This window comes from Callospermophilus lateralis, chromosome 1, assembly GCF_048772815.1.
Source record: "Callospermophilus lateralis isolate mCalLat2 chromosome 1, mCalLat2.hap1, whole genome shotgun sequence".
Classification (NCBI taxonomy): domain Eukaryota; kingdom Metazoa; phylum Chordata; class Mammalia; order Rodentia; family Sciuridae; genus Callospermophilus; species Callospermophilus lateralis.
This window is the reverse complement of record NC_135305.1, coordinates 203,578,312-203,597,906: the sequence shown is the minus strand read 5'-3', so window position 1 is coordinate 203,597,906 and position 19,595 is coordinate 203,578,312. Positions and strand designations below refer to the sequence as shown.

The 19,595-nt window shown below is 36.6% G+C and overlaps 1 protein-coding gene across 1 annotated transcript in view; it reads left to right on the top strand.

Annotated features, from left to right (window-relative positions):
* Ulk4 (unc-51 like kinase 4) overlaps nucleotides 1-19,595 on the top strand; it is a 501,941-nt gene that overhangs the window by 92,600 nt on the left and 389,746 nt on the right. Inside the window, exon 20 of the mRNA XM_076869315.2 lies at nucleotides 11,421-11,582. Within this exon, the coding sequence (XP_076725430.2) occupies nucleotides 11,421-11,582 (162 nt within the window). The remainder of the gene's footprint in view (nucleotides 1-11,420; nucleotides 11,583-19,595) is intronic.

Here is a 19,595-nt window from a genome sequence, read left to right as displayed (position 1 = left end):
TTACCCATATAGAAAAATTAGGTTTCCCCTTGGTAAGTTGTAATTTTTATCATTATGGTATGACCTTAAAAAATACCTAATAATGCTTTTGCCTGTGTTGTCTGGAATTAATAATAGAATAGCTATACTGGCTTTCTTTTCTTTGGGTTCTGTATAATGGGGCGTATCTTCTCCAGGCTTCCTTTTTCATCCTTTTTTTGACTTTTAGATATCTCTTAGTGTTCATTAAAGATTACTTTATAGTTATTTTTTCCTAATTATTTTATTCAATTTACGTTTATTATAGTTGTTGGCATAATTGTATTTATAGTACCATCTTATTATTCTATTTAGAATTTTACTTCATGTCTTTTGATTTTAAAAAATTTATTTTAATTATTCTGTTTCTCTTTTGAAATGTATTTTTTCTGGGAATACAGTTGTAGGCTGATAGTAATTTTCAATTAGCGATTCAAGATGGAATTTCATTTTCTTCTGGCCACAGTTGTTGCTGCTAAAAAGTCAGCTATCAGAGCAACCATTGCTGTTCTGAAGCAGATACTCTGCAAATCAAATGAGGGCTGACTGTGTGTTTCATTTCCTGTGGGTTTGTCCTCAACCCCCAACTCGGTTCAATAGGGAGTCAGAGAGATGGTGGAGCTATTTCTTTTTCTTTCTTTCTTTATTACTGAGGATTGAATTTGGGGTCTCTGTACATGCTAGGCAAGCACTCTACCACTGAACCACACCTCCCAGCCCTTTAAAAAAAAAATTCTCATTTTGAAACAGGGTTTTGCTAAGTTGCCTGGGCTGATCTCAAACATGTGATCCTCTGAGTAGTTGGGCCACGGTGTCTGGTGGGGGTTCCTTCTTGTTTACATGTATTGTACTCAGTTGTGGCCATTGCTGACTACTTGTGTTTGGGCCTGGGTTGGGGAGTCTTCATTGTATTTCCTACTTGTGAGGGACTTCAGCTTTGCCCACCCTCCTCTTGTTCACCTTGTCAGAGAAATAATTTTGGTACAAATACCAGGTTGAGTACCTCTGGACACTACACAATCACTGGCTTAAGAATTTGGTGCTAGTTTGTAGATGTTTTAAAGAAACTTTATTCTGTTACACCTGTCATTTTTGGTTGCTTTCAGAGAGGTAGTGTCACCAGGTTTCTTGCCCACTATATTGTAAGAAATGAAAAATCTTATGTTCTTTAAGGTTCAGAGAGTTACTAAAGCTATACTAAACTATGTAAAATAACTGCGGGTACCTTGAAGTCTTTAGAGGGAAGATCATAGTTTTACTAAATCTATGAAAGTGAAAATCATGTCAATATTTTAGATGTTAATTTTGGCTCTTTATTGGAAAAGTAGGCATAATTAAAACCGGCAGCAAAGCTTTCTTTTTTGTTAAGATTGCATACAATGCATTATATCTACTTAACACCATGAAACAGTACAGCTTTTCATTAGTAACCCTGATATTTTTCTAATAATCATAGCTTTTATTCTCACGACATTATGAAAAGAGGGCTTTGATTAAATGATAGTTTAGTCTAGTTGGCCCTTCCAAAGAGTTATTGAGCAGAAAATAGCACTAGTCTTACTGCTTGTGCTATGTCCCACAAGGGATTCCAGAGGGACTAGGACAGCTTATTTCAGGCAGTCACACACTGAATTGGACTGACAGCCTCCGAGTTTATAGAGCACTGAGATGACTCCGGACCTCTTTGCAACCTAGGTGCTAAAATGGTTGTGGTTTTCTAGGGCTAGGAATGAATCCTCTAGGAATTGACTGACAATTGTGATACAAAGTATATGTGAAAGTTCCCCCATAAATAGCATCTTTCCTTCCCACAGTTGGGGAGAAGGTTTTAGAACCTTATGTAGAAGTAAAAGCAAAAGAAAGAACAGGAACAAAGTATCCAGAACAAAATGTCGTCTTCATATATGATGTAATGAGGTCATAGATTCTGAGGGCAAATGGACTTCCTTATATTAAACCGCCACATGAGGGCAGCTTAGTACCTCCCAGTTAGAGCAGCCTTCTCCTAGTGTTTTAAGTACCTGTCTTAACCGGGCAAGACACATTATATGAGAAGATACCTCGAGTATGAGTGGGTCTATCCCCAACGAGAAGAAGTAAACTGAGCACTTAGGCACATCCAGTTCACTTTTTTTTTTTTTTTCAAATTTGCTAAACAGGCAACGTATTTTTCTTAAGTGCAGTGAATAAAGGAACAGAGGGAGGCTACAAGTGGCCTTTATTCTGTTTGCATGGTAGGAAATAAATTGGGAGGAAGCATTCTCTCTAGTACTCTTGAAATGTACCAGAAGTTTGAGGAAATCAAAGTACATTTTAATTTTCTGTTTTGGCAATCAAAAGTTCATACTGTATGCTATTAGTAGTAATGGGAAGAAAAATTAACACTTATAGAGAAACATAGTACTTTCCATGATCTGGATTGTTAAGTGTTTGTGCCATCTGATTGCCTTATCAAACTGCCTCATTTTATTTTCATTTTATAGATGGGGAAGCTGAGGCACAGAGGTGTATGTGCCTAAATCATAGCTGGTAGAATGCAAAGCCATGGCTTAGATTTAGATATCACTGAATAGTTTCTCTTTAAAAAATTTTTTTTTGTAGTTGTACATGGACAGAATGCCTTTATTTTTATGTGCTAAGGATTGAACAGTGCTTCACACATGCTAGGCAAGTACTCTGCCACTGAGCTACAGCCTTAGGCCTCTTTTTTGTTTTTACATAAAAAAAGACATCACATTAAAGTAATGCACACATACTGTAACAATCCAAAAAGTATAAAATATGGGTGAAGTAGCATTGGTGGACTCCTTTTCCTGTGACCTACACCTGTTAGAATCATCATTAACAGTGTTATTTTTCTATGCTTTTCCTTTAGTTGTATATATTTTAAACAAATGTGGGATTATATTATATATATATAAATCCTCCATTCAGTATTTTAAATTAAAATATACCATGAAACAGAATGCTTAAATATTTAATATTAGCGTTTTGTAAATTTTCTCCCAGTCTGAGAAACTGTGAGGCTTAATGTTGTCTTTATGAGCAGAAATTTGAAATTATGAAGTTTAAAAAAAATATATATTTTTTCATTCTTAGTGCCTCTTTGTCCTAAAAAGCTTTGCCTACTCAAGATAGTGTATTCTTATGATCTCTTGTAGAAGTTTTGTTGTTTTAAACTTATTGTTTGTTGAAGTGTGTCATTCATCACAAAGTTATTTCCGAGTATGGAATTTGCTGAGATGTTTTTTATGGTCCATAGCATGACCTAATCTGGTACGTTTTGTGTGATCTTGGAAAAGTGTGTTCTTTTGTTGAGCAGAGTGCCTGGTGAATGTGAAGCTTGGTTGGTAGTATTATTAGCCATGTCTTGGCAACTGTGGACAATGCTGCAGTGAACATGGGAGAGAAGGCATCTGTGATACTGACCTCAGTTCCTTTGGTTATGAGATTTCCAAATCAAATGGTAGTACTACTTTTAGTTTTTTGCGGAACCTCCATGGTGTTTCCCAAAATGCCTAAACTAATTTACAATGCTTCCAACAGTCTACAAGGGTTCACTTTCCCCACATCCTTGCCAACATGTATGATTTTTATCTTTTTGCTAATAGCCAATTTTAACAGATATGGAATTATATCTCATTGTGGTTTTAATTTCCATTTTTCTGATAATTAGAACTTTTGAGCACTTTTTTTATATATCTATTGGCCATTTTTATTTATTAATTTATTTGAGAAATACTTACTCAAGTCCTTTGCCCATGTTTTTAATAGGGTTATTTGTTTTCTTGTTGAGTGGTCTGAGTTCCTTATGTATTGTTGATATAAGCTCTGTAGCCAATGTATGATTTATAATTATTTTCTCCCAATCGGTGGGTTGTCTCTTCACTGTATTGTTGCCTTTGCTGTGCAGAAGGTTTTATTTGATGTGATCCCATTTTCTGTTTTTCATTGATTGTGTTTATGGGATCATATCCAAGAAACATCTTCCTTGACCAATATCTTAGGAGCTTTTCCTGTTTTTTTTTCTAGTAGTTTATAATTTCAAGTTTTATATTTAAGTCTTTAATTCATGCTGATTTCTTTATATAAGGATTAAGGGTCTACTTTTATTCTTCTGTATTTGTATATCCAGTTTTCCCAGTACTGTTTGTTTATTTATTTATTTTTTTTGTTTTTTATTGATTATTCAAAACATTACAAAGATTGCAGAATCACATCGGTTACACATCCACATTTTTACATAATACCATAATAGTAACTGTTGTATTCTGCTACCTTTCCTATCCTCAACTATCCCCTCTCCCCTCCCCTCCCATCTTCTCTCTCTACCCATCTACTGTAATTCATTTCTCTCCTTATTTTTTTCCCATTCCCCTCACAACCTCTTATATGTAATTTTGTATAACAATGAGGGTCTCCTTCCATTTCCATGCAAATTCCCTTTTCTCTCCCTTTCCCTCCTACTTCATGACTCTGTTTAATGTTAATCTCTTCCTCCTGGTCTTCTCCCTGCTCTGTTCTTAGTTGCTCTCATTATATCAAAGAAGACATTTGGCATTTGTTTTTTAGGGATTGGCTAGCTTCACTTAGCATAATCTGCTCTAATGCCATCCATTTCCCTGCAAATTCCATGATTTTGTCATTTCTTAGTGCTGCGTAGTACTCCATTGTGTATAAATGCCACATTTTTTTTATCCATTCATCTATTGAGGGGCATCAGGGTTGGTTCCACAGTCTAGCTATTGTGAATTGTGCTGCTATGAACATCGATGTGGCAGTATCCCTGTAGTACGCTCTTTTGAGGTCTTCAGGGAATAGTCCGAGAAGGGCAATAGCTGGGTCAAATGGTGGTTCCATTCCCAGCTTTCCCAGGAATCTCCATACTGCTTTCCATATTGGCCTCACCAATTTGCAGTCCCACCAGCAATGTACAAGAGTACCTTTTTCCCCACATCCTTGCCAGCACTTGTTGTTGTTTGACTTCATAATGGCTGCCAATCTTACTGGAGTGAGATGGTATCTTAGGGTGGTTTTGATTTGCATTTCTCTGACTGCTAGAGATGGTGAGCATTTTTTCATGTACTTGTTGATTGATTGTATGTCCTCCTCTGAGAAGTGTCTGTTAAGGTCTTTGGCCCATTTGTTGATTGGGTTATTTGTTTTCTTATTGTTTAATTTTTTCAGTTCTTTGTATACTCTGTATATTAGGGCTCTATCTGAAGTGTGAGGAGTAAAAATTTGTTCCCATGGTGTAGGCTCCCTATTTACCTCTCTTATTGTTTCTCTTGCTGAGAAAAAACTTTTTAGTTTAAGTAAGTCCCATTTGTTGATTCTTGTTATTAACTCTTGTGCTATGGGTGTCCTATTAAGGAATTTGGAGCCCGACCCCACAATATGTAGATCAGAGCCAACCTTCTATCAGACGCAGAGTCTCTGATTTGATATCAAGGTCCTTGATCCATTTTGAGTTAACTTTTGTGCATGGCGAGAGGAGGGCATTCAGTTTCATTTTATTGCATATGGATTTCCAGTTTTCCCAGCACCATTTGTTGAAGATGCTGTCCTTCCTCCATTGCATGCTTTTAGCCCCTTTATCGAATATAAGATAGTTGTAATTTTGTGGATTGGTTTCTGTGTCCTCTATTCTATACCATTGGTCCACCCGCCTGTTTTGGTACCAGTACCATGCTGTTTTTGTTACTATTGGTTTGTAGTACAGTTTGAAATCTGATATTGCTATACCGCCTGATTCACACTTCCTGCATAGAATTGCTTTTGCTATTCTGGGTCTTTTATTTTTCCATATGAATCTCATGATTGCTTTATCTATTTCTACAAGCAATGCCTTTGGGATTTTGATTGGCATTGCATTGAACCTATAGAGAACTTTTGGTAATATCGCCATTTTGATGATGTTAGTTCTGCCTATCCATGAACAGGGTATATTTTTCCATCTTCTAAGATCTTCTATTTCTCTCTTTAGGGTTCTGTAGTTTTCATTGTATAAATCTTTCACCTCTTTTGTTAGGTTGATTCCCAAGTATTTTATTTTTTTTGAGGATATTGTGAATGGGGTGGATTTCCTCATTTCCAGTTCAGAAGATTTGTCGCTGATATACAGGAATGCCTTTGATTTATGCGTGTTGATTTTATATCCTGCCACTTTGCTGAATTCATTTATTAGCTCAAGTAGTTTCTTTGTAGACCCTTTTGTGTCTTCTAGGTATAGGATCATATCGTCCGCAAATAGTGATAATTTAAGTTCTTCTTTTCCAATTTTTATGCCTTTAATTTCTTTCGTCTGTCTAATCGAGAACTATATTGAATAGAAGTGGTGATAGAGGGCATCCCTGTCTTGTTCCAGAATTTAGAGGGAATGCCTTCAATTTTTCTCCATTCAGAATGATGCTAGCCTGAGGCTTAGCATAGATAGCTTTTACAATGTCAAGGTAATTTCCTGTAATCCCTAGTTTTTCTAATGTTTTGAACATAAAGGGATGCTGTACTTTGTCGAATGCTTTTTCTGTGTCCATCGAGATGATCATATGGTTCTTATCTTTAAGTCTATTGATGTGGTGAATAACGTTTATTGATTTACGTATATTGAACCAGCCTTGCATCCCAGGGATGAATCCTACTTGATCATGGTGCACGATCTTTTTGATATGTTTTTGTATACGATTTGCCAGAATTTTATTGAGGATTTTTGCATCTAAATTCATTAGGGATATTGGTCTGTAGTTTTCTTTCTTTGAGGTGTCCTTCTCTGGTTTGGGAATCAGGGTGATATTGGCCTCATAGAATGAATTTGGGAGTTCTCCCTCTTTTTCTATCTCCTGAAATAGATTATGGAGTATTGGTATTAGTTCTTCTTTAAAGTTCTTGTAAAACTCTGCTGTATATCCATCCGGTCCTGGGCTTTTCTTGGTTGGTAGTCTTTTGATGGCTTCTTCTATTTCCTCACTTGATATTGGTCTGTTTAGGTTGTTTATATCTTCCTGATTCAATCTGGGTAGTTCATATGTCTCAAGGAATTTATCGATGCCTTCACTATCTTCTATTTTATTAGAGTATAGGGTTTCAAAATAATTTCTAATTATCTTCTGTATTTCTGAATTGTCTGTTGTGATGTTGCCTTTTTCATCCCATAAGCTAGTAATTTGGGTTCTCTCTCTTCTTCTCTTTGTTAGCGTGGCTAGTGGTCTATCAATCTTATTTATTTTTTCAAAGAACCAACTTTTAGTTTTGTCAATTTTTTCGATTGTTTCTTTTATTTCGATTTCATTGATTTCAGCTCTAATTTTAATTATTTCTTGCCTTCTACTGTATTTGCTGCTGATTTGTTCTTTTTCTAAGGCTTCGAGGTGTAGTATGAGGTCATTTATTTGTTGGCTTTTCCTTCTTTTAAGGAATGAACTCCATGAAATGAATTTTCCTCTTAGTACTGCTTTCATAGTGTCCCAAAGATTTCGATATGTTGTGTCTGAGTTTTCGTTTACCTCTAAGAATTTTTTAATTTTCTCTTTGATGTCTTCTGTAACCCTTTGTTCATTCAATAGCATATGGTTTAATCTCCATGTGATGTAGGGTTTTTCCTTTCTCATTTTATTATTGATTTCCAATTTCATTCCATTATGATCAGATAAAATGCATGATAGTATCTCAACTCCTTTGTAATTGCTAAGATTTGCCCTGTGACATGATATATGGTCTATTTTTGAGAAGGATCCATGTGCTGCTGAGAAGAAAGTGTATCCGCTTGATGTTGGGTGGTATATTCTGTATATATCAATTAAGTCTAAGTTATTAATTGTATTATTGAGCTCTGTGGTTTCTTTATTCAACTTTTGTTTGGAAGATCTGTCCATTGGTGAGAGAGGTGTGTTAAAATCTCCCATGATTATTGTGTTGTGGTCTATTAGACTCTTGAACTTGAGAAGAGTTTGTTTGATGAACGTAGCTGCACCATTGTTTGGGGCATATATATTAATGATCGTCAAGTTTTGTTGGTGTATGGTTCCCTTGAGCAGTATGTAGTGCCCTTGTTTATCCCTTTTGATTAACTTTGGCTTGAAGTCTATTTTATTTGATACAAGTATGGACACCCCTGCTTGCTTCCGGGGTCCGTATGAGTGATATGATTTTTCCCAACCTTTCACCTTCAGTCTGTGTATGTCTTTTCCTATCATATCAGTCTCCTGTAGGCAGCATATTGTTGGATCTTTTTTTTTAATCCATTCTACTAGCCTATGTCTTTTGATTGGTGCATTTAAGCCATTAACATTTAGGGTTACTATTGAGATATGGTTTGTATTTCCAGCCATATTTGGTTATGTATGATACTTAACATGATTTGTTTTTCCTCTATGCTTAGTTTTTCCTTTACTCTACTCCCTCCCGTTGTTGGTTTTCATTCTTATTTTTCATTTCCTCTTCCTGTAATGTTTTGCCAAGGATGTTTTGAAGAGCTGGTTTTCTAGCTGCAAATTCTTTTAACTTTTGCTTATCGTGGAAGATTTTTATTTCATCTTCAATCCTGAAGCTTAATTTCGCTGGATACATGATTCTTGGTTGGAACCCTTTTTCTTTAAGCGTTTGAAATATGTTGTTCCAGGATCTTCTAGCTTTCAGAGTCTGTGTTGAAAGATCAGCAGTTATCCTGATTGGTTTACCCCTAAATGTAATCTGCTTCCTCTCTCTTGTGGCTCTTAAGATTCTCTCCTTATTCTGTATGTTGGGCATCTTCATTATTATGTATCTTGGTGTGGATCTCTTATGATTTTGTATATTCGGTGTCCTGTAGGCTTCTAGTATTTGGATTTCTTTTTCATTCTTTAAGTCTGGGAAGTTTTCTAGTATTATTTCATTGAATAGATTGCTCATTCCCTTGGTTTGGACCTCTGTACCCTCTTGTATCCCAATAACTCTTAGGTTTGGTTTCTTGATGTTATCCCATAATTCTTGGATGTTGTGCTCATGATTTCTTAACATTCTTGCTGAGCTGTCTATGTTCTTTTCAAGTTGAAAAACTTTGTCTTCGTTGTCTGAAGTTCTATCTTCCAAGTGTTCTACTCTGCTGGTAATACTCTCATTTGAGTTTTTAATTTGGTTTATTGTTTCCTGCATTTCCAGGATTTCTGTTTGTTTGTTTTTTATATCCTCTATCTCCCTATAGAGTTGATCTTTTGCTTCTTGGATTTGTTTATGTAATTCATTGTCAAAGTGATTTTTCATTGTCTGAATTTGATGAATAATGTCTTCCTTGAGACTCCAGATCATCTGAAGCATGTATATCCTGAACTCTTTGTCTGACATTCCATCAGCTGCAGATATTACCTCATCTAATGTTGAATTGACCTGTATTGTTTGTGGTCCTTTCTTTCTTTGTCTTTTCATATTGCTCATGATTCTTTCTAGCTTTGTGAAACTGTTGTGCTAATGTTTTTCCCCTTATATATTTGTATTGTTCTTGAATAGCTCCAAAATCTCTCTTTTGCGGAGAAAGACAATGTTAACAGATCCTAATATCAACAGTACATTATCTAAGGACACATTTTCATTCTTAATACATTTATAGTTTATTCTAAGACTATAGATATTGGTTTTAATTATTACTTAAGAATATATTCCTTAGTTTCATAAAAGGCGTACCATATCTGGTGGCATATAGAAAACTTAATTTCAGACGAAGGATGTTATACTTAGAGGGAAAGGAGTGAGGGTATGAGGTTAAACTAACTTAGCACCTTTGGAGAACTCTAACCACTCGACTGGTAATTTATGGAAGAATGTATACTCAACCTCCTATTTAGATAGACCCTATGTATAGATAGCAAAAGTTAGGAGATTGAAAGTGGGATAGAGAGAATACGAATTAAAAAAGAAAAGAAAAAAATAACAAAGAAGAAAAGAGAAATAAGAGAAGGGAAAGGGAAGTAAGATAGAAATAAAGAAAAAAAATGGGGGGGAGGTGGGGTATATGCAATTCCTCTATATTATATTACTTTGGTAATTCAGTTGTTTATGCACAGTTCTTGGTTTCACATATGCTGAAGTTGTGCAAGAGAGAAGAAAAGAGAGAAAGAGAGGGAAAAAAAAAGTCTCTCAGAACACTGTTTTCCTTGCTTCCAGTAGGTGGTGTTGTGTATTCCTAGCTTGAGCCTCTGTATTCAGGGTGGTGGGTATAGCCAGTGTGAAGGGAAATGAGCTTCCACCTGTATCTTCCCTACTCTAGTCTCTGAGGTAGAAACCAGGTGCCTGTACAGTTCTTGTTTTGTGTTGATAGCTACAATCCCCAAAAGCTTGTGGGAAATATTTTGAGTTATCGCAGCTAAGGGTGGGGGAGTTGGAAACCGGGTACCGGGATCAGCTGCACAACCGTGCTGGTAGCCACACCCACTTTGATGGGTTTTAAGGGTTGATGGGCTTCCTGGAGACTAGCGCTCGGGGCGGGGCCGGACTTCCTCCTCCGGTCTGGCTGGACTGCTGGCGCCTTCCTGCTCCGGTCTGGCTGGGCGGCTGGCGTGTCTTCCTGCTCTGGTCTGGCTGGGCCCCCAGTACTGTTTATTGAAAAGACACTTTCCTTTCCCCATTGTATGTTGTTGGCACTTTTGTCAAAAATCGGTTGGCAATGAATATATTCTGGGATTTTTTGTTTTCCATTGACGAGTAGACCTGTTTTCATGCTATATTGACTACTGTAGTTTTGTAATACATTTTGAGATCTGGTAGACTGAAAACTCCAAGTTTTCTTTTGTTCAAGATTTATTTATCTATTTTGGGGTCTTTTCTGGTTACATAAGAATGGGAGTTGGATTTTTTCTATTTCTTTGAAAAATGATATTCAAATTTTGATAGGCATATTATTAAATTTGTGGATCTCGTTGGGAAGTGTGGACATTTAAACAATATTCTTCCAATCTATGAACACAGAATACTTTTCATTTATTTGGGTCATCTTCAATTTCTTTCATCAGGGTTTTATAGTTTTCAATATATACATCTTTCACTTTCTTGGTTAAATTTACTCATAAGTGTATTTTTTTCTGCATTGTAAATGGGATTAGTTTTCAGTTAGTTTCAGATGTATAAAAATAATACTGATTGGGGCTGGGGTTGGGTGTAACTCAGTGGTAGGTGTTGCCTAGCGTGTGTAAGACCCCAGGTTCAATCCCTAACACTACCCTCTTACACCTCGAAAAGAGAAATGCTACTGATTTTTATGTTTATTTTTGTATCCTGCAATTTTACTGAATTTATCAGTTCTAGCAATTTTTGGTTTTAACTTCAATTTTGAGAGATTATTATTATTGGGTAGAGATTTGTCTGAAGAAATGACATGCATGTGTTTCTACTACTAAATAATAGTCTCTGGATTTCTCTTTGTTTGATCTCCCTAGGAAGAACGTGTTGTGAATCACATGGCTGCAAAGATTATTGAGAATGTCTGCACAACTTTTTCAGCTCAGGCGCAGGGCTTTATTACAGGAGAAGTTGGACCTGTTTTGTGGTACCTATTCAGACATTCCACCGTTGATTCTCTTAGGATAACAGCAATTTCGGTAAGATAGAACATCTTTCGGGGTCATATCTTTAAATGCCAAGTTTGAAGACATGTGCCAGAGTAAGAGTAAACCTAATTCAATTCGTAGAAAACAGAAATCTCAGAGGAATAGTTGGTGAAAGCAATAATTTGATTTTTCTTTTTTCCTGAAGTGGGATTTTAAGAACGGGAGCTGGAAAACCTTGGGGGCTATGAGGAAATTCCAGTAGGCCTTTGTAGGACTATGACAGTATTTTAAAAGCTGTTTGGAGGTGATAGTGGAAAACTGTGGCAATAGGGCACAGGATTTGGTTTGTCATATTTTTAGTGTTTCCTGCTTTTTCTTGTTAGTACCCTCGCTCAGATTTTGTGTTAAAAGATTTTATCTTATGTGGTTCAGAAAAGCTAATTTTAATGTTCAGGCATCTGTGGTCTGACTTTTTATGTTTTTATTAGTTGTCTGCTCTTTTGTGCACATGATTATATAATAGAGGACAATTATGTATGAAGATGTGTTTGCATGGTTGTATCAATGTAATACTCTGAACAAATGCAAGCCTTTTTCATAGGATTTATGTAAGTACTCTTTTTGGTTACCAGTCTCATCTGGCTTTGAACATTATGTGGCACTCTTACTGTACTTCTCTTGTCAGCTTCTTCTCTGTGACAGTTTCATACTTTCTTTCCTTAAACTTTTAATCCCACATTTCATCCTGTGTCCTCACTGAATGAAGTGTCCTTACTGCTCAGAGAAAAATGGGGACATCTGCTGGAAATTATTTGTTCTCCATACCTATTGACCTATTTATATGTACACCTCTCAGTTCTTTCCCTCATAGTATAATTGATGAGCTGTCCTTGCTCCTGTCAGGGACAAACTTCTTCATGTTTCTCCAAATCATCTTCTTGGTTCCTCCTTGGGAAATTCACGTCTATGGCGACTTTTGTTCTTTTCCCAAGTCTTGAATTTTTTCTTCTTCACTGGATACATGTAGTTGGGATTCAAGTATTATTTAATCTGTGCCCTTTCCCCTTAAAGCAAAAACAAACATAGCAAAAAGTACCTTCACAAGGATACTCTTCACAAACCCATGACTTTAGAGTTTCTGCACTGTACTGTTGTTCCTTTCTGGCCCGTGTTTCCTCGTCAGTATCTGGTAACTATCTTAAATGGTTCTGAACCTGATCTTAGGTCACCAATGACTTTCATGTTGCTGAAACTTGTGGATGTTTATGATTTCTTTTCAGTTCTTATATCACCTCTGTAATCTTGAAGATCAAGGGCTAAAAATGCTGCTTTTTGAATATTGTTAAGAAAGGGTATATATTATCCATTCCCCACCCACACACCCACACCACACACACCCTCACCACACACACACCCACACCACACACACACACACCCACCCACACCACACACACACACCCACACCACACACACACACACACACACACACACACACACACACTCTCCAGCAGAAACATGTTTTAAAAATTTAAAAGAAAATAACAACTCATTATGCTATTAATCATGGGGAAACTATCAGAAGGAGTTGGAATATACTAGCGAATTTCCTCAAGGCATCTTTGAACTATAGTTTATGGGGTTTATGTTAGCTTTTCATCTTTATATTCAGCATTGTTTCTTTTCTTGGCCAAGTTTTTATAATTGTTCCCACCAAATTTTCATACCTTCTAGCCCTTCCTTTCTTCATCTGAGGCATCAAGCTTGATTTTTTTCATCTTGTGCTTCTTATACTCTGTTCTTAACATTCCTCTGAATCTAATGACTTTTCATTGAGATTTTGCCAATGGTCCCAACAGTGTCGTCTTTACTTTTCTGCTCCAGGATCCTATTCAAGTTCATGTGTTGTATTTTGTTTTCATAGCTCTTTAGTCTCTGCAGTCTGAAGCAGTTCTTCAGACTGTGCCTTTCGTGACATTTATAATTTTAAGAAGTGTATGGCTTTTATTTTGTAGCATGAGGCCCCGTTTCAGTCTATCTGGAGTTTCCTCATTATACCTCCATAGCATCCTTCAGTGGCTCCTAACTGTCCAGCTGCCACATGATGGACATTCATTTGTATCATTTCTTTTACACCAGGGATTGCTAAATACTTTCTATAACAGACCAGATAATAAATGTTATGAGTTTTTTTCCCCACATGCAGTCCCTAATGCATGTTTTTGTTTTGTATTTAATAGTCCTTTAAAAATGTAAAAACCACATTTTGTACTATTCATGAACTATATAAAACAGGCCTTCGGTGTAAGTTGGTATTCTGTTTCAAGGCACCGTTGCCCCTTCTCCCATGTGTGTGCATGTGTGTATATTTGTATCTATATCATTATGGACTCCTGGATTGCCACAATTTTCAGTACATTATAATGTAACACTCCTATGACTACTGGTATTGATGCTTCTCATTTTAATCTGATACTTTAGGATTCTTTCTAGTCTTCCCCTATGCCATGTTTGTAAATCCGGAGAAACTTGGCTCCAATAATTCCTGTTATATTTACTGATGTGTTTTATCAGTTAATTTACTCCCTTGGTGTAATAAGCTTCCACCATTCTGGCCCTCTACTCAGTGTTACTCTTCTTTCTTCTGGCCACTGCTACTCTGTCTCCTCTGTCTCCTCTTCCCCTCCTTGACTCAGCACTCTGTTTCTTGTTGTCCTGCTTCCTTACAAGGTGCAGTTTGAAACTGGGAGGAGGTTAAGAAGAATAGGTTAAGGAGAGTGAGGGTTAGCAGTCATTTTTAATGTTCCCTTTTCTTGGCTCCTCTGTGTCACTGTTAATAGCCTGCTAGTCAACCTGCCCCGTGATTCTAATGCAGATCTGTCTACTTCCCTCTGCAGCTACTGTGGTATCTCATAATTCATGACACCACTGTCTCTCACCTGGACCATTGGACTAGCTTCTTAAATGGTCTTCCAAAGGCCAATTTTATGCATCACCAGTTCTGTTCTCCACACACAGTGAACTTCATGAAATTGTGTCTCCTCTTCTGCTTAAAATTTCAAACGACTTTTCCCCTTCCCTCCAGAGGGATTCACAATACTTTATTTAAAGTAGTAGGTAGAAGTTATGAATTGATAAGTGCTTTCAGTTTTAGGGTAATATTTTAAGCACAGGGCATACTTTGCTTAGCAAACTAGTTATGTTAGTTTATTTTATTATAATGTGTTATAGATAATGAACTCCTTGAAATCCAGAATTATGTTTTGTGCATCTTTCAGTTTGATGCCAGGTCTGTTGATTGCACATTAGGGCTTTTCCTGCAGAATTTGATGGAACCTCCTCTCCCAACTGTGAGTAGAGGGCAGGAGGTTACTTACATTAACTTTCCCTCTTTACTGGGAGGGGGGAAAAAGTGAAAATAATAGGGGAGAGTGATCCTAATATCATATCATAATCTTAAGAACATTACACCTGTATTGTGAGCAGATTTATATGAGAATTAAAGACAGGTTATAGAAACTAGGAATCTGTGGGCTGGGGCTGGGGATCAGAGGTAGAGTGCTCGCCTAGCATGAGCGAGGCCCTAGGTTCGATCCCCAGCACTACATTAAAAAAAAAAAAAAAACAAAATAAAGATATTGTGTCCAATTAAAACTAAAAAAAAAAAAAATAAATAAATAAAAAGAAACTAGGAATGTGTATTCTGAAGATACTTCACATACATTCCTGGCAAGAAATAACAGTTGCTTCCTCCCTTGGGGGCCTTGCTAGAGGCGAACTTTCTTAATTATTTTTTCCATATTCACCTCTAAGGAATGTGTCATGGAGGGTAATGTACCTAGTTGATGATGAAATTGAGAGTTCTTACCATGACTATTCAAGATCATTCATGGTTTTGCCACTGCATTGCATATTTTATCCCATCTTGTAACACTAGTTCCCTTACTTAGTATGCCTCAGTCAAGCTTATAATTGGATATTTTCTAGGATTTTTTGCACATTTTTCAGTCCTGGGACCTTTCCCCTTTCTTTTGCCTGTACCTGGGATGTTTTCTGCTGGGTTTTCACATGGCAACTCCTCATTTTTCAGGTCTCACCTTATGTGTCACCTCCTCCATTAGGATGTACCTGGCTCCTCTTCCTTCCCATTGTGATTGGTTCTCTTCTTATTTTACCCTCACAGAAATGAACACAGCTGTATTCCACTTATTTATATATGGTTTTCCCTATTAGAGTGTAAAGACAGGAGCCCTGTTTTTCCTCTCCTGAACACATCGACGGTGCCTCAAGACTGGCGATGTTGATTGAATGAATGAGCATTGGGTGAGGGATAGCATCGCTTAGCTCTGAGGCATGAACCTGCTTCTTGATCCACTTGTAACTGTCCACATTTGCTGCCTCGCACTGATTTTCTGAGTCATTTCTCCTAGTGAGGTCTGGCCCCATAGATTCCCCTACATCAGTGTGGTCCCCAGACAAGCAGCATCAACATCAATTTTTTGCACCCCAGTTTAGATTTGCTAAATCAGAGGTGGTAGGCAAGGATGAGGCACAGTAATCTGCACTTCAGTGGTCCTCCAGATAATGTTTAACTTGTTGAAGTGTGAGAACTAGTGACCTGGGAGGGTACTAAAGACTAGGAGGGTTTCTGAGACCTTCTAGCCCTTAGAAAACACCAGAGTGCTTTAAAGTGAAAGATGACTTATTTCTTTTCCTTAGTGGTGACATCATTCACAGGTATTGGTAGTTGGAGGAAGTGGACCTGAGTTGGGGAAATGTGTTGAGTAGATAAAAGTGAATCTTAGAATTATTGGGATTATAGGGAATCTCTTGAGAAATTAGATTGAGTAAAATGGCTCCTATCGGGAGCTGACTGGTGCAATCATAATTATTGAAGTGCTGAGATGAAAAGGTAACAAAAAATATGTGGGGCAGTGGTTCTCACTACTCTTACTAGAGGTATGGGTAGAGTGAGCACTTTTCAAGCAACATTAACTACTTTCTCTTCTCTCTCTTCACCTTGAATTTATCCTGATATATCTTGAGATCCTTCAAGGCTTAGCTGAGAGAGTGTATAGTTTGAAAAAGCTTTCAGGATAATATCATATGATGTTGAGAGATCATTTCAAAGACTGAAAAGAAATGCTTCTTTCCTTCCCTTGGTGACTCTGTTTGTAATAGATATGCCACCTTCACTTCTGATTTAGTCTATTTTTTAGAAATTGTTTTATTAAAAAGACTATAACAATTCAAATTCTGAGTTGTATCAAATTTTTATTTGAAGAAAAATTTGAAGGGAATTTTGAATTGGAACAGTTATTTACAGTTATGAAATACATTTTCAAACTTTGTTTTATGAAGTATTTAAAAACCAAATCATTGAAGATTGAACTTGACATTGTTTTTGTTTTGATTCAGAAAGTACAAACACTATTGTGCTTAGACTCCACATCATCTCTGTTGCTCTGAAGCATTCAACTGAATTTGATATTCAGAAGTGACTAAAGATTGTCTTCTGCATGAGCTTTCAAAATGGAAAATTTTTTAAGCCTTTGAACAGCATTCTGAAGAGGAGACATTGAGATTGTCATCATGTTGTTTTGAATGCTACTTAGAAGTAATAGGGACATATCTTTTATCAGGAAATTTCTGCATTATAATCAGGGATTTTATACCAATTGAAAGACAGTTTTGCTGTGTCAGCTTCTCTAAGAATTATTACAGTGTTAATGAGATTAATTGTTTTACTGCATTGAATCACTGTTGGGAGGATCCTAACTCTTTTGAAATATTTTGGTTGCAGTGTGATCTTTATTAAGGACATCATTTAAAATGCTCTTTAAACAAAAATTGGATTAAAAAAGAGAAATGATTGTTTTGGTTTCATCAGTAGCAGTTTTTTTTTAAGATTCATTACAAGCTTTTTTACTGGCACATGTTAATTACATGGAATATTGGGTTTAATTGTGGCATATTTGTATATGGATATAATTTGATCAGTTTCACTCCCCAGTTCCTATCCTTCCTTTTCCCCACCCCATTTCCTGATCCTGTTCCTAAACCTAATCGTCTCTTTTGTGGTATCATGCTATTCTCCCCAGCCCCCCCCCTTTTTTCCCCACTAACTTCCATTGTAAGAAAAGGTATGTGGTACTTGTCTTTGAGTCTGGCTTATTTCACTTAACATGATGCTCTCCAGTTCCATCCATGTTCTTGCAAATGATATAATTTTGTTCTTTAAGGTTGAATAAAACACCATTGTGTGTGTTTATATATCATTTTATTCATTCACTGTTGATAACTTGACTGTTGTGAGTTGTGCTGTGTAAACATAAAGAATGCTGACTTTTTGATAAATACCAAGGAGTGCTATAACTGGGTCATATGGTAGTTCTAATCTCAGCTTTCAGGAACCTCCATACTGATTTCTGTATTGGCTATGTTAATTTACTTTCCCATCAACAGTGTATAAGAGTTTCTTTTTCTCTATATTTTGGCCAGCATGTATTATTTTTTTTTGTATTATTGATTGTTGCCATCCAATGTGGAGTGAGGTGGAATCTCATTGTGGTTTTGATGTGTTTCTCTGGTGGCTAAGGAACATTTTTTGAGAAAATTGTTGGCTGTTTGTACTTTTTTTTTTTTTTTTTTAGAACTATCTATTCATTTCATTTGCCCATTTATTTTTTTGGTGGTGGTTTTGAATTCTTTATGTATTCTGGGTATTAATTTTCTGCTACAAGAGTAGCTGGAATAGATTTTCTCCCATTCGATAGGCTGTTTCTTCATGCTGTTAAATGTTTCCTTTGCTGTGCTAAAGCTTTTTAATTTGATGCACTCTCATTTATTCATTCTTATTGTTTCGTGAGCTATAGGAGTTCTAATCAGAATAGGAAGCCATTGCCTGTACCTATATGGTGAAGTGTTTTCCCCTAACAGTTACAAAATTTCTGATTTTAGGCCTAGATCTTTAACCCATGACTTCCCCAGAGTCAGAAATAGGGATCTAGTTTCATTCTTCTACATATGAATATCCAATTTTCCTAGCAACATTTTTTTTTTTTAAAGACTATCTTTTCTCCAAAATGTTTTTAGCACCTTGTCAAGAATCAAATGACTGTCTATGTGGGTTTGTCTTTGCTTCTATTCTATTCTGTTGGTTTATATGCTTGTTTTTATGCCACTGCTGTGCTGTTTTTGTTCCTATGACTCTAGTAAAATTTGAAATTGGGTATTGTGAAGCCTCCAGCGTTGCTCTTTTTGCTCAGGATTGCTTTAGCAATTCGGGGTGTTTTGTTCTTTCATCTGCATTTTAGGATTGCTTTTTTTTTTATTGGTTGTTCAAAACCTTACAAAGCTCTTGACATATCATATTTCATACATTAGCATACATTAGCTTCAAGTGAGTTATGAACTCCCATTTTTACCCCAGATACAGATTGCAGAATCACATCGGTTACACATCCACATTTTTACATAATGCCATACTAGTATCTGTTGTATTCTGCTACCTTTCCTATCCTCTACTATCCCCCCTCCCCTCCCCTCCCATCTTCTCTCTCTACCCCATCTACTGTAATTCATTTCCCTCCTTGTTTATTTTCCCATTCCACTCACAACCTCTTATATGTAATTTAGTATAACAATGAGGGTCTCCCTCCATTTCCATGCAATTCCCCTTTTCTCTCCCTTTCCCTCCCACCTCATGTCTCTGTTTAATGTTATTCTTTTCTTCCTGCTCTTCCTCCCTGCTCTATTCTTGGTTGCTCTCATTATATCAAAGAAGACATTTGGTATTTGTTTTTTGGGATTGGCTAGCTTCACTAAGCATAATCTGCTCTAGTGCCATCCATTTCCCTGCAAATTCCAAGATTTTGTCATTTTTTAGTGCTGCGTAATACTCCATGGTGTATAGATGCCACATTTTTTTAATCCATTCATCCATTGAAGGGCATCTGGGTTGGTTCCACAGTCTAGCTATTGTGAATTGTGGTGCTATGAATATCGATGTGGCAGTATCCCTGTAGCACGCTCTTTTAAGGTCTTCAGGGAATAGTCCAAGAAGGG